The 25,108-nt window shown below is 39.6% G+C and overlaps 1 protein-coding gene across 1 annotated transcript in view; it reads left to right on the top strand.

The window, feature by feature from the left end:
* Positions 1-18,055: 18,055 nt before the first annotated feature.
* Positions 18,056-25,108, top strand: part of LOC102535474 (serine palmitoyltransferase 3) — a 147,800-nt gene continuing 140,747 nt past the window's right edge. The window contains exon 1 of the mRNA XM_072943808.1: positions 18,056-18,296. Within this exon, the coding sequence (XP_072799909.1) occupies positions 18,201-18,296 (96 nt within the window). The 5' untranslated portion in view covers positions 18,056-18,200. The remainder of the gene's footprint in view (positions 18,297-25,108) is intronic.

The following is a 25,108-nucleotide window of genomic DNA, read 5'->3' as shown; positions in this document are numbered from 1 at the left end:
GTTTTATTTCCCATTAATATGTGTTTCACTTCCACAAATGGAAACTCCTTGCATCTAGAGAACATCTGAAAAGGTGGAAAACATGCATACTAGTTTCACTTGCAAATAATAGACATTAAGTTTAAAACAAAAGGTTCAATTGTTAGTTGGAAAAAATACAATAAATATATCACAGAGCTTCCAAAAGTCTGGAAACAGAGGAAAAACAATATATGTATTGTACACTATTCAAATGGGGAAGTCGAATCTCTGAATGACTGAGAGCTTAGAGTTAGTAAGAATTAGATCAGGCCCAATATCCAAGTCCATATTGATGGGTCTCCAAACTTCTATATCTTGTCCCACACTAGGTATAAGCTTCTCCAGTTTGAACCAGCTGCCTAACACATTTGTTTATTTTTTCTCATTGAAAGCTTATAAATATCAAGAAGCAATCAACCCACTTTGAAAGTGGTTGGATGAAGTGATCTGGACATTTTAATGTATAAGGGAAGAATCTAATTGAGCTTTGGTGATTCAAGACTTAAAAAGATATTCACTATCTTTTTATTGTTTTATTTAAGGAATTTCCTGAAAATATTTGTATACTTTTCAAAAGAAAACTTTTTTATCCTGAAGCCCATTCTGTGTATAATGAATGTGTCTTCATTCTGTGACATTAAATATGCATACATGTGAGTGTCCTCTGCTTAAGCTAGAACACTAATTGCAGAGTCTGTCATGTCAAATCGATTTATACAGCATATGGCACAAAACCTGGAACAGCTACAATAATGAAGACTTAAAGAATCTTCAAATGTTTGGGCTGAACAAGAGCTTATAGTAGGCTCCTGCAACCTCCTCACTTCACCGATGAATAAACTGGGCTCATTCATTCACTCAGAACACCTTTGTTAGACGTCTGTTGTGAGTCTTTCATAGGATTCAGTACAATAGGTCAGGAAAAGATTAATCAGCCCAGAGAAGTCAAATAATTGCCCAGGAATACTCACAGCTGCATGCCACAACTGGGGCAAAGGTAACTGGGGCAATGGTGATCAGAACACCTAGGATTTAAATAAGCTAGCATCATTTATGAGGAGGCTTAGTGGTAAGTGGCCTAATGGATACAACCCCAGTAAATAATAAGGGAAGGAAGTCTGGGGAATGTTTATAAATATTAATATCTGAGAACTTCAGAGACATATTTCCAAGCTTATAAAGCAACACAACTTGGCTTGGAGAGACAGGACCTGATGGAGCAGTTGAGCTTTTAAGAGTCTTCAGAAAAAGCCAGGCTTTGGGGTGGTGTGATATTTTAAAAAGTACCAGTTGGAGCCCATAAGGCTCTCCAGTCTCCAGACATCAAAAAGTTGTGTCTGCCCTGGGGAGAGACAAACTCTCCAGACTCACATCCGTCTCTCCTCCATTCTACTCTTGCAAGTGAAAGCTAAGGGCATTCCTGCAGAAGCAGGTAACTAATTACAAATGGAATCAAACTTCCTTGGGAAAACCAAGAAGTTAAGGAGGGGAAAAATAAAAACAAATCCATTTCTATATCACCTCCCTGCCAAGGCAGCAAACTCACAACAAGAACATGGAACACTGAAGGTTGTAATGAAAACCTCCTACGCTTGTTCTAGAAACAACTAGAAGAGGCACTCCAGGCCACCATGGCCCCCAAAACATCACTGATTCCTCCATGAGATCCTTGGCCTCTGGGGAGAACCAATTTATACTTCAAGAGGAATGAGATCCTTAAAAGACTAATTCACCATTACTTACACCTCCAAAGTCTACTCACTATTAATTCTGGGGGGTAGGGCTTCTACCGAGGAAACTTTTCCTTTAGATTTATTAATGGCCTCAAGAAGGTTGCCCTTGGAACTGGAATGCTACTAATGACTGAGACTCTAGTTCATGAAGAAGGGGCCCAGTTTGAGTCTAAACTGTATGTAATCTAAGGATTCCAATGTATCTGAACATGTTTGGAGGACTTTTAAGGTGGGCCTACAAAGATAAATTTTAATGGAGATTTAAGAAGGTCTAAACCACCACTTTGGTTCCAGAATACTGGAGTAGTATCATAGGATTGTGGCAGTATGGTGGTGATGGTGACACTTCAGTGTAGCCTCTGAGTATGCTGGGGACCTAAGGGTAGACAGAGACCTTCATAAAAGAACAAAAGAAAAGATAACGTCAGTTCAGCATACTGTTCGTGAGACTGAGAGAAGAGTTAGCCCACAATATCAGGGCCAGTAGGACCAGGAACTGGCATCTTCAGCTTAAAGACTGGCCCCCTTGGTAGCATGACTCAGCTGCTTCCATGAGGACATTACCAGGCACTGCAGCAGGACAATGCCCTGGGACAGATGGGGACTGATTACCCTAAGGAGTCAAGGCATTGGGAAAGGAAACAGGAAATCTGTGTCCTCACCCCTCCCCTTTCTCAAAACAAGAGGATTTATTTGCAGAATGCATGCGAGAAACCTGGAAGAATGTCCAAAAAGATTCAGGAGAAATTTGAAAGAAGTTGTTATTCTTGCAGAGACCTTGGGAGGTGAAGCCAGAAAAATGCTGTTTAATGATAATTGTCATGAACTTCTTTATTCCCGTGCTGCTGCAGCTTCTAAAATACAGGTTAAGTAAAAAACAAACAAACAAACAAAACTCCTATAGATTTAAATAAAATGTATTTGTGGAATTCTATAGCTTGATAAATTATAAATATCATTTCCATCCTTCTGATCTTCTGGTGGCTCCTCTCGCAACTTCTCTGTGTATTGCCATGTGAATTTCCTCACAAAAAGAGCCAGTCTGGATGAGAACAATAATTTCTTTGAATAGAGTAATATCAACAGATTCCAAAAAGAAGGCACAGCATTTCTGTTGCATCAAACTGTCACCAAAACAGCCACGTAATTTACTCTGTCTGTTACTATCAGAACATACCTGCTGGCCTTTAAACATTCCACTTAAAAATTACTTCTGAATATTGCCTTTACTACCTCCCTGGTTAGGGTCAGCTTTTATGCGACTGTAAATGTATCTATGTTTGAGTGAATAAATGCCACATGGATATTCCCATTTATATTTCTCTTTCGATGATTGGGTTTATTCAGGCACTTTACTATGCAAACTACACTACAAACTACCAATACATGTGAATGTGACACAGGGTCATTTCAGTGTGGAATGCCATACCTTGTTGCTCTGATTCAAGATGTCAATGGAGTTACTAAAATGGAAGGTTCTAGGCCTTCGGTAGACAGAGACTCAATAACTGATAGTACTCAGAAGTGTCATCCCTCTCCCCAGGTGCTATCGTGTAGGAGAGCCTACCTCTCATGCTCCAGGTAAAACTGCATGCACCTCATCCACACAGGGTGCAATCTTGGGCAATTAGCTCAAACTCTCAGGATGCAATCTTCTGATTTATGAAATAATATCTGCTTTTCTCTCCCTCCTAGGATTATGTAAGATATTATCACATAAAGTAAAAAGTTGTGACACATATTTCCATTTTATTACAATTAGTCTCATCTAAAAAAAAAGAAAATATTTAAAAGTTAAATGGCCCCTGGAGACATCTTTGTGAGTGACATCAGTAAGAAGGCAGACTAGGAAGTCCCAGTCCTTGATTCCTCACAGAAACAGATTTCTCATTGATACACGAACCAAAATACCTTTATGAAAGATCTAGATTACAGTAAGAGGTTATAGTACTCAAGATGAGCACACCTATTAGAATGACCATCATCAAGTAAATTTTAAAAATAAGTGTTGACAAGGATATGAGAAATTGAACACTTTGTACACAATCTCACTTCTCAGTATTATCCAAAAGGATGAAAATCAGGATTTTGAAAAATTTTGTGCATCCCCCTGTTCATTGTGCCATTATTCACAGCAGCCAAGATGTGGAAACAGTCTAAATGTCCATCAAGGGATGAATGGATAAAGAAAATTAGGAATTATGCATACAGTGGAATATTATTCAGCCATAGAGAAGATATCCTGCCATATGCAACAACATGGATGAGCCTTGAGAACAGTGTGCTGGGTGAAATAAGCCAATCTCAGAAGAACAAATATTGCATGATTCTGCTTACATGAGGAATCTAAGGTAGTCAAACTTAAAGAGGCAGAAAGTAGAATGATGGTTGCCAGGGGCTGGGGGGAGGGAGGACATGGGGAGTTGCTGTTCAATGGCCATAAAGTTTCAGTTATGCCAGATGAATAAGTTCCAGGGATCTGCTGTACAACATTGTGTTGATAGTTAACAATACCGACCTGTCCACTTAAACATATGTTAACAGAGTAGATATCCATTCTTACCACAATTAAAAAAAAAAGAGTTACGTATGGGCCCTTTTAGAATGACTCCCCCTCACAACCTAGAATATTGTAAGGCTGAATTCCAAAGTCACTAACAGATAAACTTGGAAAAAAAATCTGTGCGGAATATTTGGTGGGACAGAAGGAGGAGGTTTAGGTCAAATGTTCCATGAGATCTGAGGCAGTAACTCCTCCTTTCCTGTAACTCAGTCACTTCATAACTCAGTGTAATGCACAACTAAGTGTGTGCCCTATGTTTTGGAAGGGAAAGGCAGAAATCACACCTCAGAGATTTCTCAGCTGAATAGTAAACACTGAAAAAGAATTGTAGGTTAAGAAAAAATTAACCAAGTTTGTGCCCATAGGAAACAATTTCTCTGGTGCATCAACAGTGCTGCATCAGCTCCCTTGGCTGATGGCACGAGGCCCAAGGTCAGATTACCTTTTGGCAAGAGGAACATGTGAATCTTAGGACCATTGCCTGGGAGAGACCCTGAGGGCCACACACCCAATTTCTACGCATCCAAAAAGTGTTTCCTCTGTTCTCTTTAGATCTCCAATACTATACTTGCTGGAGAACTAGTAGCTTTTATCCCACTTGTCACCATAAGGCAGGTGGTTGCTAGGGACAAAGATGATGGGAGTCCTGCCCCTCCAGTAAAGCAAGTTTGGAGCAGGTGAGCATGGTTGAGAATTGGGGAATGCCAGTGGCCACATCTGGATACTGGTCCAACTTTCCACCCCAACCCATTGTAAGTAAACAAAGGAGCCAGTGGCAGCATCTTCCAGGTGACAGTGAGGCCCAGACATTGGTAAACGTAAGCAATCAAGAAAGGCTTTTCACTCTTACTTTATCCCATAATGTTGTTCTTGAAAAGTATTTAGGAACATAGTGAAAATGTCAGAGATGCTATCTAAGTCTATTTAGAAAAACCAAACATTAAAAAACAGTCCTCATAAGCATCAAAAATTAGCATTCTATGAAAGAAATATTCATAGTTAGTTTTACATTTATTCTAGAAGTCTTTGGATTCTCCAAGAAAATGCACAAGAGGATTATTTGTAGATTCTTGTGTGCTATTTGGTATTAGATGAAATAGCCTCATTAGTAATAATTGTACACTTAACTGTGTGTTATGTCAGAGAAATTATTGATCAGTATTCAAGTACAAGTGCTTTAGGAAATCATTGATTTAAAAACATTCTTTATTTAATCTCTTTTCAGAAATTACACAATGACACCTACTTAATAACCTACTCGCTCATTAATATAAAGATACATTAAGAAAAAGTTAATATTCCTCCCACTTTCCCAGGTAACCAGAGAATAATTTCATATATTTCTCTATGCCTCATGAGTGTTTATGATATTTTGTAATGTTTTTACAAAATGAATTAGTATTCTCACTAGTCTTTAATCTCATTTTCTCTCTTAAGTCATTCACGCATATTCCTCCAAGTCAGTCTTAGAGATCAAAGTCCTTCTTTATCATAGCTGCAAAATGATTCATTCTACAGATGTACCAATTTGCTCAATCACGCACAGCTGACAGACACTCAGGCTCTGTCCAGGTTTTTTTGTTTCTTTTTTGTGGCTGTTGGTTGTTTTTCTATTACAAACAATGCTGTGAACAACTTCATATATTTGATACACCTGTCTTTGAGTCCTGGTACTTTTATTTACATAAGATAGATTCCTACAAGCAAGACCTGGGGATCAAAAGGCATACTCATTTTTATTTTACCAGTTAATGATTGTTTTCCAAAGATTGCAGCAATTTTACACTCACCATCAATGTAAGAAACTACTTATTTCCTTGAATCATTGCCAACATTGGAGGTTGCTGTACTTTGACCTTTCTGTTACTCTCATAGCTGTTGGTTGACTTTTAGATGTAAAAAAGATAGATTTGCAATTTCTTGTTCCTGTATACTTTAAAAGTCCTGATGTGTGGTTATAAAATGTTAATTTTGAATAGAAGGCTCACATGTTCTTATTTTGAAGATTTTTATTACAATAACAATTTCACAACATAACAGATATAGAAAGCAACCATCTCTGCATAAATATTGCCCAGTTCTTGTCCACATGCAGTTGAGTTTGATAAAGATATGGTTCTAGCATAGTGCAATTTTGCACTTTCAAATTTTCACTAGACATTATAAGATACTTTCCCTGTTTTTATATTCTTCCCTTTTAACAGCTGCTTAATGTGTCATGGTTTATATCTATAAACTAATTAATTATTCACCCATTGTTGAATGTCTGAGATAGTTCCTGATTTAATAACTACACATAACTGTGAAGTGAAAATATTCATGAGTATGAAATCACTTTTGTAAGCAGATTTTTCTTAGGTAAATACCCAAGAAGAGAGTAGAATAAGCATGTTGAGAGATCTTAAGACATACTACCAAACTATTTCCCCAAAATATATAGTACCTATCCATCCGGGCACAAGCAAAGATTGGATTTCTGAATGACGTGTAAACATCTCTAAATAAGGACACTGCAATTTTTATTTTTTCATTTTTTTTTTGTTCATTTGTTTTAGACATTTTAAAACTACCCTATGCATGTGGAAACAGTGGCTATCAGTGGGGAAGGAAATGACTAGAAGAGGAAGCACTCAGGTTTCCTGGTTATATTTTGTTTTTTGATTTGGAAACATTAGTCAGATGTGCTCAGTTTGTGAAAACTAGGAGAGCAGGACACTGCAGATTGGAGAACTTTTCTCTGCTTATGGCATACATCAAAAAACATTCAAGAAATGTGCCGCAAGAGTTTCAAGGGAAAGGCTGTTACAATGCAGAAGGATGTGTGAATGATCTGGAACATTCTGTCAAGCACCACTTTGGATTGGATTTGAGTGCCTATGTATGCTCATCTATTTTGCTACAAACCATCAAGGATGTTCCAAAGCACCAAATCTGTGGGTGTTAGAAAATTGCCCCGAGTCCCAGATGATCAAACAGCCTTTGTTCCCTAAACTCTGGCAGCGGTCTGATGGTGGCGTTCCCAGGAAAACTAGATCTATTCACCTGGAACTTACTGTTTCTCACAGTACACTTTGGGGAACTTACCTGGGACAAGGTCCAGGGAGGTTACATGACTGTTCTGAGACCCATAGCAAATTTGTGATAGAGCCAGAACTAAAACTCAGCCTCCAGTTTCTCAGAACAGGTTTTTTTCCAGTGTTGCCTCTTGCCTTCTCTGAAGTGTCAGGCAAAATCGTTGTTGATTAAAGTCCTTCTGTGGCATCCCTTTGGGCCCAGTTTAAGCTCTCTGATTGTGTTTTAGTCCTTCCCCAAGGTATTCTCAACCCTACTTCTTTGTTAGTTCAGAACATATACCCTCCTTCTGGGAGAACTATGTGCTTTCATGCTTTGCATCTGTCGCTTCCTTCACCTAGAAGATCCTCCTATGTTCAGTTCTTTGAATATCTCACCTCCTTTAAAATACTCCACACAACAATCTGATAAAGTCATTTTTACAGTAAGGACTTGTCCTAGAGCACACAGATACTAAATTTTCACCCAGTTCTGTTTAATTCCAAACCCCAGGTTGGAACCACTCCTGTGTTTCTGCACTCATAGCAACTGTGAGTCATGACAGTTACGTGCTTGCTGGCATTGGCAAGGTCTCCTCTGCCTCTCTTTATGACCCTCTGAATAAGCGTGATTATGGTCCCCACTTACAGACGAATAGACAGAAGCTCAGCAAGGTGAAGGGACTTGCCCAAGGTCACACCATGATTACAATCCATACCACGTAATTTAGTCCTTGATTCTAGAATATCTTTTAGTTAACTATCTAAATGTTTATTTAGGATTTACTCACAGCACATTAAACTGGGTACTCTGGGCATTAGAAAGATTATTCATAAATTGCTTCCTGTGTGTTAGATAAGCCTTTCCACCTACTTTATAAGATCATAAGCAGAACAGAGCTCTCCCTGCTTGTGAACCTCCCACAGTGCTTAGCCCAGTCTGGGTCCCAGATCATTAAGTATATATTACCAGGCTGATTACCATAGGATCTTCTCATCTTGGCTGCCAAGATAACCAGATACCAATCAGCAACCAAACATTCTTTTCTGAGACTGATTCCAAGGTCATTCATTTCTTGGTCACTCTTGGTTTTCTTGTTAGAAAAAAAAAAATTCCCCTGTATTTTTCAAGTTTTTTTTTTTTAAATTTAAACTAACCCTAGGCAATAAGTAGGAATTGTACCCTCCCTAAAACATATAGAAAATCCTTGACTAGTTTGCCATTAGAAATTCTTCCCTAAAATTGTAGTAAACATAGCAAATTTAGGAAAAAGATACAATGTTTTTAGGAAAAAAATACAATGTATTTTTAAGTATTAACAATTCAAAAATGCTTTGATGCTTTGAAATATTATTTAAAAATAAAGTCCGACAGAACCAAAAGCACAAGTGAAAAAGAGAAACAGGTAAATTGGACTTCATCAAAGTTAAAAAGTTTTGTGCTTCAAAGAATGCCATCAAGATAGTAAAAAGACAGCCTACAGAATGGGAGAAAATATATGCAAACCATATATATGATAAGACTCTGTAACTAAAATACATAAAGAATTCTTGCTACTTAATAATAAAAGGGCAACCCAATTTAAAACTGAACAGAGAATTTGAATAGAATCCTTCCTCCAAAGGAGATATGCAGGTAATCAGAGAGCTTATGGAAAGATACTCAGTATCGTTATCCATCAGGGAAATGCAAATCAAAACTATAGTAAGATGTCACCTCATATCTACAAGCATAACTGTAATAATAATAATAATAATAACCAGACAAAATTACAAGTTCAAATGTGGATGTGCAGAAATTGGAACCCTCATGCACTGCTGGTTGCAATGTAAAATGGTGCAGTGACACTGGAAAATAGTTGGCTGTTCCTTTAATGTTAAACAGATTAACATATTTCCCAGCAGTTCCACTCCTACATATATACCCAACAGAAATAAAAACCATTACAGAACTCTTCATAAAAGCATTATCCATAATTACCAAAAAGTGGAAACAAGCCAAATACCCATCAATTGATGAATGCGTAAACAAAATGTGGTAAATCTGTACAATGGAATAGTATTCAACCTAAAAAAGAATCAAGCAGTGAAAAAAGCCATTCACAGAAGGACACATATTATATGATTCAATTTATATGAAATGTCCAGAAAATGTAAACTTATAGAGACAAAAAGTAGATCAGTGATTGTGTAGCTAGGGGGAAATGATGGGGAGGTAGAGGGAGAGAAATTTTGGGAGAAATAAGGAGGGACTGACTGCTAATGGATGTGGAGATTCCTTTTAGGTTAATGAAGATGTTCTAAAATTGATTGTGGTCATGACTGCATAACTGAGTATAGGGAAAACCATTGAATTGTATCCTTCAATTTGTATTCAATTTCAAAACTTCAGAAGAACATATTTGATGACATTACACTCAAAACAAGCTAAGGTGTAACTGATGAAACTCTTACTTGTCTGTTTCTATGAATTTTTCCATATTTTATCATGCACGTGTGATTTCTTTATACTCATCATTATACTAACATGGTGAGAACTATACATTAACTAGTTAGAAAAGGAGCGACGGGAAGTTGTCAGGTTCCCAGAACTGGAAAAACAGGTTGAATATAGATTTAGTATATCACTGATGAAGTTTCCTGCACTAACTGAATCAGAGGAAGAAAAAAATAGTAGTCATTTGGAAAGAAAAGACAATGTGATTAAATGTGTTAAACAGTATCTTCCGGAGATTTAATCCATTGTAGTTTCTGGGCAACCAACACCCTATTCAAAGGTCAAAACCCAGTTAATATACAACCCTGCCTTCCGCTCCTCCATTCAGAGTAGAATGAATTCATTACAATGTGTTTGTGTCTGCATGCACGACAGAGGAAAAATCTGGGAGAAAGAGAAACAAACTATGATAATAGTAGTAATAATTTTAAGATTCTATAAAATGAATGCTATGCAGCAATATGAATAAACAAATTACAATGGCATGCAAATATATGGGAAACTCTCACAATCATAACGTTGAGCAAAAGAAGCCAGACACAGAGTGCATACTACACGGTTCCATTGCTATAAAGTCAAAACAGGAGGCAAGCTAATCTGTGCTGTTAGAAGTTGGGATAATGGCTACCCTTGGAAGAGTTATGTCTGGATGGGGCATAGGGCTAAGAGATTGCCCTTAGGTCTACTCATTGAACATATTTGCCCTATCTGGAAGTTCACCTCAGATGCTGAAATGTTTATGGCAGCTTTGCAAAATGTCATGAATCATGAGTTCAGGGCAGGAAAAAAAAATCAACAAGGACAAGTCAGTCTGAAGAAAGCTAGAATTTGTGTATATGTTATATGAAGTACCCCACTACTGGGACTATTTGACTTTGAATGACTCCTTCCTGTGATTTGGAGTGATGAGAAAAAGAAAAATAATCAGAACTGACTGACCGATTTTGAACATCAATACCAAGCTGACACAGAGCACTATTTTTTATGCTTTTCTCTTTCCAGTAAGAAGAGTAATTCATCTGATCACTAATTACTAATTAATTGTGATGTCTTTTTCTGAAAAATGTTGCTTAGATCTTTTAATCTTAAGGGATATATTTATTTCACATATCCATTCCTTGCCTTCACAACTAGATTCTTGATATTTAGCCACTTAAGTATTCTTTAATGCAACTGAACAGCATCACCTAATGTCCTACAGGCCACACTGGATAGAGATGCAAGAGTTCTTGATTCACCAGTTTTAATTTCTTAGCAAATGTTACTTTGAATCGAAACCTACAAAGTTAGCATGGTGCTCTTCGTTGAAAAGGCCTAAGTCCTTCCGATACTTTTAATTTTACAGGAGGACTGGATAGTCCTGAACAATTTTGACTTTAAAATAGTTCAGGGTAACAAAGGTAAAGAGGGTTGAAGCATGCTCAATAAATATTGAAAACACAGCTGTCTTACTGAGTACTTTTTAACTATCTGGGCCCTACAATGAAACAAATCATTCTCTGTGCCTCAGTGTTTAATGTGTAAAATGGAAATTTTATTGCCTATCATTACAGAGATTATTCGAAAGACTAAACGAAATGTGGAAAATTCCTGAAAAACTGTTTGGAATATTGTTGATGGAGCAAGGAGAGGGTGAGAGTGAAAGTTTTGACACCAAAGAAACAGCTCCTAGTCAAATGACTACACTATAATTTTCAAAAGTAATAAAACTTAACTTTTAAACAAATATAAAATGGATACATCAAGGGTTTTATTTAACATATTAATTAATAACCAACATTAACATGTTAACCGGGTCAAAGGGAGATTTTGAAAAACAGACAAATATAGATGTAGATACAAATTTTCTAACGCATATAAGACTGAATATTGTCATCTCAGGCAATGCAATAACATGTTTGTGGTTTACCTTTTCCAACTGACAGAAGTCAGGTGTATTTCTAACCAGTCAACATTCATTTGCACTGCTGTCCACAGGAATCATCATTACCATTGCTCTCAGTTTTCTACATGTTAATGTCTAGCCCTAAAAATTGCAAAATAGTCAACAGAAAATCAGACTCTTTCAGAATCAGATGATCTCCCCAGAATTCACTGGAGTGTGTCTCACACTTCCCTGAAAAGACACTTTAGTTTTTTCTTGCCCATTTCTAAGCCATGAGCAATGTATTGCAAATGTATTTACAGTATAATTCAGTGTACGCGTATATGTAGTGGAATGGAAACAGTTTGAAGTGCCTAAGCTCACACACCTCTATTTCCAGTAGGACACGGGGACATATGATGTCCGTTTGCTTCCTTGTATGTATGTGCTTATATGTTGTAAGGTATGTAGGTGAATTATTGTTATAGAGTATTATTCTAATACATATGGACTATTATTTAAATAGTATATTAATTAATGGGCATGATCATTCTCCCCCTCAACCTCTTCCTAGCTGTTGAGATGCTTTATTCTCATTGGACCCCAGGGGGAGGGTACAGAACAGAATGCAGAGGAATAAAAACATAACCAGTTCTGGACTTCTGTGTTCCAAAAGTGAAGTCTTTGGGGTATAGAATTACTTGCAGGAAAATTAAAATGACATGACGTATTTCTTGTAGAAAAACCGAGTGTGAAGCATCAGAACCTGTGTGTGCCAGGGGAGTGGAAGAGAACGTATTTTAACAATGATGTAAATACCTGGTGGTACGTGACTCCCAAAGGAATGTGACAAGAGCCAAAAAAAAAAAAAAATGGAGAGAGAGAAGAGAAGGAAAGAGACCATTCTGAAGTCTGAATGCTCTCAAGTTCATTCTTATCACATACTTGTGCTTTGGCACCATCAGCAAGAGCTTGGAGTCAAACAGGCAAACTCTCGATGCCAGGCTACTGTGTAATGTTTCTCAGACTCTGCCTCTTCTTTTCTGGGACAAGTGTCCCTAAGTTCATAAAATGTAATACTATATACCAGTGAGAATAAACATGTTATTATTACACACTACAACACAGAAAACTCTCAACACAAGAACTGAGTGAAAGAAGCCAGACTCAAAATTATATATTCTGCATAACAGCTAACGTCAGAATAGGAGGCAGAACTAATCTATGGTGATAATAATGAAGATACTAGTTATGGGCGGGGAGAAGAGAGCAATGAACAGGGCAGGCATGAGACAGGCTCTGGATCTAGACAAGTTTTGTGGGGCAGGTTCCCAGATAAGGTCACTATTTGAAAATTTGTTGAACTGTAGACGTAGTGTTCTTTTGTCTATGAATATTAGACTGCAATAAAAAACCTGCTTTAAAAATGTTTGGGATGCTCATTTGAGGATGAATCTATGAAAGCCTTAAAAATACACGTTTAATATAGCCCTTAAAAATAAAAGCAATAAACTAAAAATACCCTCCATGATTTTTATACACTTTAAGTTAATAGTAATAGATACTGTAGGAGGCAGAATAATGGCCCACCTAAAGATGTCCACACCCTGACCCCTGGAATTTGTGACTCTGTTACTGTCCAGGGCAAAAGGGACTTTTTAAATGTAATTGAGCTTATTCTGAGGTTATCTTGAATGATCCAGATCATCACAATCTAATCATATGATTTCTTGAAAGCAGAGGACATTCCCAGCTGTGTTAGAGATGTACAGCTGAAGAAAGGTTGGAGAGATGTGGTGTAGCTGTCTTTGAAGAGGGTGGAAGGGGCCATAAGGCAAGGAACGTGAGTGGCTTCTAGAAGCTGGAAATGCCAAGGAAACAGACTCTCTCCCAGAGCCTCCAGAAAGAAATACAACCCTTCTGACCTTTTCATTTTAGTCTAGTGAGACCCACATGAGACTCCTGACTTACAGAGCTCTGAGGTGAGGAGTATGTGTTATTTCAGCTGAGTATATGAAAATTTGTTCCAGCAGCAATAGAAAACTAATAAAGATACTGAATATATAATTTACATTTATCATCTCCTGCCAGCTCAAAACAGAAGGATTTCTTTCCGTCAAAGCTTGTAATAAAGGACAAGTTAATTTTAATTTTTCTACAGATAAAACACATTCTAAAAGAATTTGTGGAGCCTGTACCTCATTCAAATGTCTAGTACATTTATAATATCATACCTTGAAATCCATCACTTTCCTTCCCTAACTAGGGTGCAGAGACTCTCTTCTCACATATATCTGGCAAACCTTTCCTGTGGGGACACAAAAGCTTTCTTGTCTGTCTCTCAAATTCATTGACGTTTTGCTCAATGAATATACTGTGATTTTTTTCCTACACTGTCTCTCTTAATCTTCAGAGCAATCTGATATTAATCGTTCAAAGACACAACCGGATTTCTAATCAACAAATCTGATGGACCAACTGGGACTTGTTTGTCTCTGTTTAGATTCCATCCCCTGCTCCCAAATAGAATCTGAGATAAGGCTTTGGTACAGTCAGTGTGTTAGGAGGGGTTTCAAGAAAAGTAGATATAAGTGCAAGGAAAGGAGGAAAGCTAACAATAGGTGTTTTCACATGAGGGTTGTAATTGAGCAGGAACCTGTGGGGCCTTCCAGGGTCAGACCCCTCTGCTATATCCTCTGCTGTAACTCCTCTCTGAAGTACCCAGATAATAGTATCTCATGCGTATTTCCTGAATTTTTCAGAGGCTAAAAAACCACGACCAAGGGGAAGAAATCAACTACTTGATGATGGAGAGCACATGGCCCCCAGACTTTCTGGTTCTTAGGATTTGATAATGTTGACTACCAGGTTACCTCAGCACCAACCAATCAGAGAATTGTGCACAAGCTGATCAGGTACTGGTAGATCCCCTCCCTTACCTGGCCTTTAAATTTGCTTTGCTAAAACCCTTCAAGGACTTCGAGGTTTCTTTGGGCATGAGTCACCCCATCCTCCTTGCTCAGGTCTGCAGTAAATCTTTCTCTGCTCCAAACTATGATGTTTCAAATGTTTGGCTTTGTGGTGCTTCTGGCACTTGAACTTGCCTTTGGTAATAGGTTGCTACCTAGGAGAATAGGACACAATCTCACTGGGGACTCTAGAGAGCCTGTAAACACACTTCACAATTGTCTCATAGAGAAAGAAAGATATGGGGCATTTCTGCAACATCTGCTGTCCCCCAAAGATTGAGGACTGCTCCCAGGGATGTGAGTCTCCAGCATGTCTGGCCTCACTGCAGAGGCAGAGCACACTTCCTGGTCAGAGAACCTGCACAAACACAGTGAGATGCAGGAAGGAGCTGGAAAGTAAGGGGACTCTCTGTCGGGGACCCCAGGGAAGCCAAAAGCTACAAATGAGGCACTGATTGCATCCAGTACGGTGGGTATGATCTGTGTCACAGCAAACGTAGGTGGTGACAATTGTGATTATTTCTGACTACCCAAACATAATAGTGCACAAAATCCAGAGGTGCAAAAACTGAATTTAACTTGATCTTGGTTAAAAGTAACACATTACCAAGCTTCTGAACACCCCTTTGTTGCCTACCCCTGGAAGCTGGCATCTGGGCAAAAGTCCCTTCAGGAAATAACCACAAAGCCATCATTAACTAATTCAGTCTGTGCCTTTAATAAACTAAGGGGCAGAAGATACACAGGTGATAACTCTTATTTCTGTGAGGGTGGAGAATACCTATGCCTAGTTCATTGCTGTGTAAAAGGACTTAGCAAATAGCCTAATATATAGCAGTTATTCAACCATTTGTTGAGTTTACTGGTTGATCTGAAATACATTTAGTTTTTTCAGAAACAAGGAATCATATTCAATAGTTAGTCTGTGTTTTAGTGTTGATCAATGTCTTAGCCTGCTCAGGCTCCTGTAACAAAATACCATAAACTGGGTAGCTCACAAATAACAGAAAATTCTCACAGTTCAGGGAGCAGAGAAATCCAAGACCAAGTCACCAGAAGATGTGGTATCTGGGGAGGGCTCACTCATTGATAACTCCCTTGTCAGATGTAACCTCGCCAGGCTGAAGGACTAAGGGAGCGTCTCAGGCTGGTTATAAGGGTACTAACTCCATCAGCAGTGCTCTACCCTCCTGACCTAATCATCTCCCAACAGCCTCACCACCCAAACCATCACATTTCAGAGTTAGGATTTTAACATGTGAATTTAGAGGGGAAACAAATATTGAGACCAGTAGCAATGAATGTCTTTACTCTCAAAGTGGGGACAGATGTCCCCACTTACTTTGACTGGAGATGATGTGAAACCATAGCCAACACTGATTGTCCATACCTACAATACCTGATGCTAAATGGCTGGTGCTTAAAAATGATTTTATGCACAGGGAAATTCACATCTTCCAATATGGCAATGAGAACAGTTTCAGAAATGAGAACATGTAGTAGATACTCCCTGAAGTTCACTGTATGACAATCTACACTTGGCAATTGAGATTAGGACAGAAAAACATAGCAGATTTCAGCTGTGTTTTGACATATTTTCTTTATAAATGGTTTTTGCCCTTTGTTAAAAAAAAAAGGAAATTGAGAAGCAAAAGAGGGGGAAGAGGAAGGGTAGAATGAAAGAAAAAAGAGGAAACTCTTAAGACGATGGGGTTGGAAAGGAAGAAGAGAAGAAATGGAGAAGGGAATGAAGCATCTAATGTTAAGAAGTTTTATTTCCAAACCCTTATTCAAAAAATAACTTTCTGTGGGTCTATGGAGCTCACTCAAAATAACATCATGTTTTCAATTTGTCTTTCTAAGTAAACTGAGAGAGCCAAGCCTGCATTTATCAGCACCCCTCCTTCCATTTTCTTCTCTCTTATATGTAAGTCTAGAAGGAAGCCAACAAATCCCAGTGAAACAGCCACAGAAGAGACTAGTGAAAACCTAGTTCTGCTCAGATAATAAATGTGGGGATAAATGCAAGAAAAATGCTATCTTAAGACACAAAAGGGATTTGCCCAAAGACTGTATTTTATTCTTTCAGGTCTCTGGGAGATGAGAAAAATGAATACCTTCACAGGCACATCCTGGCTGGGAGAAAACTTGTGATCCTTTCCTCCATCAGTCCTATCTTCCTGGAGGGGAAACAAAGCCTGCCCATGGGAGCTGAGAACCAGAAATGAGGCTCTGACAACAAGGGTTACTTCTGTCTTTTTGTTGTGCTTGTGGTTTGTTTGTGTTCATTGACCCAATAAGTGGGTTTCTTTTCTAAGTGCCTGACGTTAAAGGAGCCTCAATTTGGAAGAACCAGGCGGGTGGGCGTGGGAGGACTCGACAGGTTGTAAATGATTGACACTGTCCAACAAACCGTGTCATCACATGCCTTTAGATGGTGAGAGGGGAAAACAGACCTCTGGGGATGGGTGCGTGGAGAGAATCAGAGTTAATGAGTAAACCAGTGGTGCCCAGGGCTGGGCTGCTGGAGTCACCACGTGCCTCACATCACCTGTGTCCCTAACAAATCTGAGCCATTATCTGCTACCCCATCAGACATGAGCTCACAGAAAAAAAAATGTTTGTCATTTTATAGACTGGGAAACTGAGGCAAAAAGAGAGAAATAGCTTTCTCAAGGTCCTATGTTAAAGGTAATGCAGCCATAATATTCTATCTCCCAGACTTCTATCTCATTGGACTTAGTTCCTCTCCTTTATATCACTGGTTTCAACATTATGTGGGTCCTAGTTTTTTTCCTGTCATTTTTGTATTATGGTAAAATATATATTACAAAACATTTACCACTTTAGCCATTTTCAAGAGTAAGTTCAGTGGCACAAAAAACATTCACACTGTCATTCTCACCACTATCCATCACCCAAACTGCCTATCTTCTCCAAGTGAAACTCTGTACTCATTAAACAGTAACTTCACATTCTCTCCTCCCTGTTGCCCCTGAAAAGCACTTCAGAATGTTATTTTACTGCGGAGAAATGTTGACTTTGAGCTTGGTTTATAACAAGACATGTAATTAGACGCAGGAGGGAGCTGTGGGAGGGATGGAGATAAATTCTGCACTGACTTGACAGAAGTGTGTGTGTGTATCTTTAAAAGATTCTCCACCTCCCTGCCGGCCTCCTCCCAGTTTGCCACTGGGGTTTGCAACCTCCTGGTCACCTCAGTCAATGCAGGGACCCAGCATGGGCACCTTCTTTGTAGTTCCAGGAACAGTTTTGTTGCCATGGAGGCCACAGTGAATTGAGGAGTGTAAAGGTAGCTGTTTGTTTTTAGTCTCAAAGATCGGCCCAAAATATAGGCTGTTGCTCCTCTTCCGGAAAAGCCTGATTGGTAGGATTCTTCCAGTTCAGCAGACGTGCTTTATCTCATTCCTTCACCAACTTCAAAACTAGAGCTCACCGAGATCCTGTGGAGGAAAACCTGCCAGGTCTATCATTTCACACAAATGGCTGATCCTGGAGGTGGTGCTGTTTGCAATGGGACTCTTCACAGTCAGAACAAGGACTGTCACAGTGAAAATGGGACAGTGAGAGAAGCTCAGGTAAGCGTCCAGCCCTCCCCCTTGCTCTCAATGATCTGAGCTTTTCAGTCTTTCTTGGCAAAGCTGAAGCTGCCTTAACTGAAAATCCTTTTCAGGAAGTGTTTTGTGTGTTTTGACTCTTCACTTTAGCTAATTTTAAACACTTAGCTACCAAAAAGTTTGCGTGTGGGTTAAGGAAGGAATTTCTTCTCTCTGCAAAAGAGGACACACAGAGACCTGAGAGCCTTAACCTTTCACCTGCACACATCCCAGCTAGACTTCTGTTTTCTCTCAAGCATTTTGGGGAGTGTGGTTGTGAAGGCTAAAACTTGAGCCCATCAAGAAATCACACCAGATTGCTTTCATCCTGCTTTGTAAGACAAAGAGGAAGTGAAAGCAAATCAGGCCGAGATCCTGCATGGTGGGGAGTGGATAGCGTCTCCCCTGGGACAGGAGGAATTCCTCTCTGGTTGAAAGGTGACTGCTTTTTGGTGTTTAGTGGAGCACTGTTCCAGCTCCCAGCTTGATCTGGAGCCAGAGTCTTTCTTTGAAACTTGACATCACAAGCATTCCTTTCTAAGACACTCCAGAAAGGGTGGCTTATTGTTACAAGCTGCACATAGAAACCAAACAGCCTTTGAGTTATTTTCAATCTTGAGACTTTAAAAAAAATTGGCTCCTGCTGGGACAGAATGTTTGATGGGAACTTACTGAGGAGGAGGAGGAGGGAGAACCTGAGAAATGTTGTCAGCTTGTTCAAAGAGGCAGCCAGTCTGCTGGCCACTGGCTCATAAACAGGCAGTCCCCATTTCTGACCAATGCCCAGGCCCTCAGCTCCAAGCAGAGAGGGTGAGCTCACCTGCTCCAAGAGCAGATCAGCACAGCCACACAGGTAGCTTCACTGGTGGACATAAGAACCTTGGCAGGGATACCATGCCATCCTCCATCACTCATCCATGACTAGAAAACCAGGGGAAGTCAGATTGTTCTAAGATCACAGGACAGGTGCAGTTGGCTGGGGGCCAACCCAGGATTCAGTGGATAAAATCTGTGCATCCAGTGAAGTGAAGGAGGTGAGGGGGACTCTGCAACTTGGGTGGTGTGTGAAGAGGCTGTGGTCTCCCAAATATGTTCCCCTCTTAACAGAAGTCAATACCCTAGACTTGGAAGTGTCCACCACAATCTTTAGGGCTGACCCCTCCCAGCTGAGTATCCTGTGAAGAGAAAGCCCTCAACCCTCATCATTCACATGAGGCCAACCATGCTAATACCCACAACCTCTCCATCACTGCCTTGAATCAGACCACTCCCACTGCAGATGCTTTCTGCTATTGAAATGTCCATAACACTGGCCACTGGCTGACTCCTCCTTTGGAACACTCTGACCCTGACAGGTCTCATTTGGGAAGTGACACTCTCAAAGCCATTCTTCTTTCTCTCTCCCTTATCTTGGTTTTGCAACAACCTTCCAGTGTCTGAGTTAGAGACTTGGTTAGATGCTTACAATCCCTCCTAAGTAAGGACAAAAGCCAGGATTCTAAAATTTCATTACTAAGTGCTCGTACAAGATTGTAAGTACCTTTGGACATTGAAGATTCCCAAGGATCAGCAGGAAATATCAGGGAAACTGCTGCCTTTTCTACAACTCCATCTGGAAGTCCATCCAGACCCTGTTGGGTCAGATATATTTACGTATTTGCTAAGTTGAAATTGGCTTCCACTGAGAGCTTCCATTATGGCTTAGAAACCTTGCCGTGTTTTCAGTATAGTCAGACAGACAAAGACCTTTTTTTCCCTTCTGTGATGTGGATATAGTTGTCTTTACTTTCATCATATTCAGTCACTGGTTTTAGTTCATTTTGCTTTGGGGACCTTAAGGAAACTAGGTCTTGACCAAAAACCTCACAGTTTAAACCTAGTCTTCTTACAACACTCATTCTTGGAACCCAGCCACCAAGTCTGAAGGAAGCCCAGGGTGCCCAGGAGAAGCCCAAGCAGAGAAATAAATTGCCCTTGCTGTGCTCTTAGCTGAGATGCAGCGCCGGCCTGTGACTTGTATGAGACAGCTAACTTAGAAATGGATCCTCCAACCTGAGGTCTGTCTGCTCTAGTGGATACTCCACAGAGTAGAGATGACTCCTCCCCACTGAGCCCCACCCAACTTACAGATTCTTGGGCAAATGATTGTTCTCTTAATTATGGTGCTGGTTTGTTAAGTAGCAATAAATAAGTGAACTCATAGCTATTCTACTTCATTAAAATGTCTGGAAAAATCATTTCACAATCTAATCATAAACATTTTCTGTGCTGGAATTTACATTTTGAGGAAAGAGTCCTTTTGACCATCATTCCTGGCAGAGATGGGTTTTCCTAAGTTTTATACTTCTGTTTTATTTTGTGTTTTGCCTAAAGACTCTGTGATTAAGATAAGTGCCTGGCTCGTCTACGCAAATAAAAAAAATTCAAATATCCGCAATGCAAAAGCTTAGTTGTTTGAAGGCTGTCAAATTTGAAGTGTGATTATTCAGCCTTAGCAGGTCTAGAATGTGTTGTGTTATCTATGGAGAAACAGGTGAAGCAACTTGTGTGTGTTCAGGTTCAGATATTTTAATTAAAAGAATGAATGTGTTTTGTTAATTAAAATGATACCAGTGTTTAGGTATATTTAATATCTGCCAATTATAAATTAATTACAGCTATTTTAAATTTGTAAATATTATTTATACATTAATTTTACCTCTGTTTCTCTTTGAAAACTCTATTAGAGGTAGATTGACATTAACTCAATTACTATCAAGAAATTTATTTTGAAATGCACTAAATTTAATCTTTTTACTAAGTTTTTTCACCTCTGTTTCATTTGGCCTGAACTAATGTAGGTTTCTTGGAATTCTAAAATTTACCAAGCTATAAATTCGTGGGAGAAGATAGATGTAGTTGGCACCATATTAGAAACAAAGTCATTGACCTGTTAATTCACAATTTATATTAAACATTTGAAAACAATTCAAACAAAAACTATTGAGCTTAGCTCCAAATAGTATTCAAAATTGTTCTCAACAGTCTCCTTCATCTGTCACAATCAAGAGTTTTGCAACATTGAAGAGCATTTGATTACAGCAGAGGCTGAGATTACAAATGACTAGGACTCTGGCAGGGTCAGGTGTGGACAACAGGAAGTGGTAAGAATGGGTTTACCTGAACAAAGCTCATTGTCTCCTGAGGAAACACAGGTCTAATGTTGACAAATCTCATGATTTTCACAAGAGGCTGGACATCCTGATCGGGTGGGAGGGGAGATAGACTCTCCTGATGTTTAAGTATTTGCATATAATCCTTCAAAATTCCAATAGTGTAGATTTTAGGGAGACATTGCTACCAGGCACTAATCCGTCACCTCTGAACTACAGGCAGAAAGGGTGAGAAGAATAAGAAGTCATAAGTAAGGTCCTGTTTTCTCATACACATTTGGGAAGAATGATTCAAGGAATCTTGGATCTTCTTAATTCAGACTTATTTATATTTTTTTAAAAACAATAGATGGGTCTTACATCTTCTTTTCCCTGAGTGGTTCTATGAACACTTGATCCCGGAGTGTGCAAGTCTGAGGAACAATTATGACCCAACACTTTTACTAGGTTTCCCTAACTGGCCCTGATTTCAAATGTTAGGTGCCAAACTGTTGAAGAACCGACACTGTTTTACAGCTGAAACTTCATCTGGTAGCATTCATGTAGCTTGGTCACCATGATTGTTGTCCAGCTGTGGTACAACTGGGCCTTCAAAAGTTGCCCAGGAAAATGGCCACATGCAAGTCATGACCCGTTACCCCCAAGTCACCCCCGACTGTTCTTCCTCTGCCATGTGGAGCTCAGCCTTTGGAAGTCAAGGGCCCTTTAAGAAGCTGGTAGACACTGTCATAGAAAAGTGAGTCTGTCTGTATTAGAAAATTTTCCACATAGAGGGTTCATGTCTTCCCAGACTTTCTATGATCCCCAGGTTAAGAACCTCAGTTCTCACAACCCAGTTAGAAAAAACAGCAAATCAGCTTTCTCAGAGAAGATAAATTCATAATTTGATGTTCCAAGGAGAGAAACCGACACATAAGCCAAAGTGACTCAGACAACAAGCCCACATGTGTTATCCATTTATTTAAAAATTGATATTAGAACTCTGCATTCCACTTTACATTCGTAATTCTTACTATAAAATTTTATATACTATAAAAATTTATACTATACTATAGTATAAATTATATTATACTATATAAAAATTATACTATACTATATAATACAGTATACAAATTATACTATAGTAAAAATTCTTTTACTATAAACTTATATCCTCTCTTAAAACCTTGAGTAAATCTGATCTCCACAGAAAGATATATCTTTCCTGGTGACTTTCCACACCCCAGGGACCCTTCAGGATTTCCCAGGGAACTGCTTAAGAAACAATGATATCCAGAAGACCACGGGCCTTGACATCAGCTAGAATTCGGTTTGAGTTTTAGTTTTGCCTCTTAATAGCTGTGCCGCATGGGGGAGGTAGCTTCATGTCTCTGAGCCATACCTCACAAGGCAAGGGGAAGATTAAATGAATTGCATATGTAAGGCTCCCAATAGCTATCACATGTAGAGTAGATACCCAATAAATGGCAGCTATTATCAATTAAAGTTAGCCTGCAGCTGCCTCTTCCTTCTCTACTACTATTATACATGAGTGTTCAGGACAATGCCTTGCACTTAATAGGTGCTCAGTAAGTGACAGTCTTAAAGCCCTGAATGCCCTCATCCAAAGATGGGTTCTCAATCCTCATTTTCCTTGGCCTATTGGCAGCACTTGGCACAAGTCATCACTCCTCCTTCTTAAAGCACCTTCTTCTCTTGGCTGCCAGGTTATGACCTTCCTATGTCACTAGCTGTTCCTCTGCAGTTTCTATTCCTGGTTTTCCTCTTCTCCTTGACCTTTTGAACATTGGAGTAACCCGTTTTCAGTCCTTGTATCTTTCTCTTTTCTAACTGCATATCTCTCATGAAGATCTGACCCTGTCTCTTCACTATATGTATACGTGTGTGTATACATGTATCTTATATATAAAATATATACATGTATATACACATATATGTATATAATTTACAACTGCCTACTTGACTTTTTACCTGGAAGATCAAAAACATCACCAGTTGAACATGTTCAAAACTGAGCTCCTGATACTGCCTCCCTCTGTCCCAAACCTGCTTCCCTTATAGCCTTTCCCATCTCAGTAAATGACACCTCTGTCCTTTCAGGGGCTCACACCAAAAACCTGGGCATGGTTCATGATTTCTCTCTTTCGTTCTACAGCCAGTGTGTCAGCAATTCATGATCCCACTTTCAGGCACGTCCTAAATCTGACCGCTTCTCACCCCCCACCCCCCATAGCAGCTACTCTGGTCTCAGCCACCACTACCTCTCACTTTGATTTTTATGGGAGCTTCATGCCTTTTCCTGGTTCCCCCATTATTTATTGCTGCATGACAATCCATCCCAGCTCAGAGTGGCATTAAACAAGCACCACTTTGTTATGCTCATGGGTTCTGTTGGGCAGGAATTCAGAGCAGACCATGGGGCTGCTCTTCCCTATTCCATGGTATCTGGGGCCTCAGTTGGCTGGGCCTTGAATGGCTGGACCAGGAAGATTTGCCTGCAAGATGGCTTCCTCACCCTCGTGTGTGGCACCCAGGCTGTGATGGATGAGAAACAGGACAAGCCAGGACTGTGGACTGTGTGCCCCATGTGGCTTCTCCAGCAGGAAGGGCTCCTCGAGTGTTTCCTAGAAAATGAAGTGGAAATCTCATGGCCCTTTATAAGCTAGCCTCAGAAATCAGCATCCACCCTGCTCTATAGGTTGAAGCCCCAAACATGCCCATCGGCTTCAAGGGGATGGAACCATCCCACCTCCAAATGGATGATTATTAAATAATCCATGGACATGTTTTAATATTGCCATACCCCACCTTCAACTCCACCCTCCCCTCTGCTAAAGCTTTCTCAACACAGCAGCCTGTGTGACCTGCTGAAATGACATCCCTATCTCACTCTTCTGCCCAAATCCTTCCCAAGGCTCCTATTTCACTCAGAGAAAAAGTTTAGATTCTTACAATGGCCTCAAGACCCCATGGCTTGGTCCTCTGTCTCATCTCCTGCTCTTTTTCGGTGCTCCCTGTATTCCAGCCACACTAGGGCCCTCAGCCCTGCATCCTCCCACCTGAGGACTCTGCACTTCTCTCAGGTTTGCATCTCTCAGACTTCCCAGTGCCTTTGCCTCCCTCCTTTCAAGTCCTTATTCAGATGCTAACTTCTTCATGAGACTAAGTTCACAATCTGGTTCCTTCCTCTCCTGCTAGTTTCCTTTAGTAGTTAATGCCATCTACGCACACACACATTAACTTATTTCCCATCTGTTGTCTGCCTCTGGCTCTAGATCGTGAGCCCCACCTGGGCAGAGATTATCTTACCCACTATCTTACCCACTGCTGAATCCCCAGGATCTAGACCAGAGTCTGTACATAATTGCTCAATAACAGTTGTGGAATAAATAATTCCCACCTGTTCTTACTAATCTATTGTTTGTAAGAACTCTGATTCCAGCTTGTTTTGTTTGTTGTTTAAATTGCCATTTGCTGTCCGCAGGCCTGGTTCTTTAAATGACTGAAAATGCCCTCTTCATATGATACAGGGGCTTCTTTGTAGACTTCCACTGTCTTACTATTTGATATATTAATTAATTAGTAGTTTAATTAGTAATTGAAAATTTCCTATCCTTTGTTGGAGAACATGACTACTACTCA

This window comes from Vicugna pacos, chromosome 19 (assembly GCF_048564905.1).
Source record: "Vicugna pacos chromosome 19, VicPac4, whole genome shotgun sequence".
In the NCBI taxonomy this organism is placed as follows: Eukaryota; Metazoa; Chordata; class Mammalia; order Artiodactyla; family Camelidae; genus Vicugna; species Vicugna pacos.
This window is presented reverse-complemented; position numbering and strand designations above follow the sequence as displayed.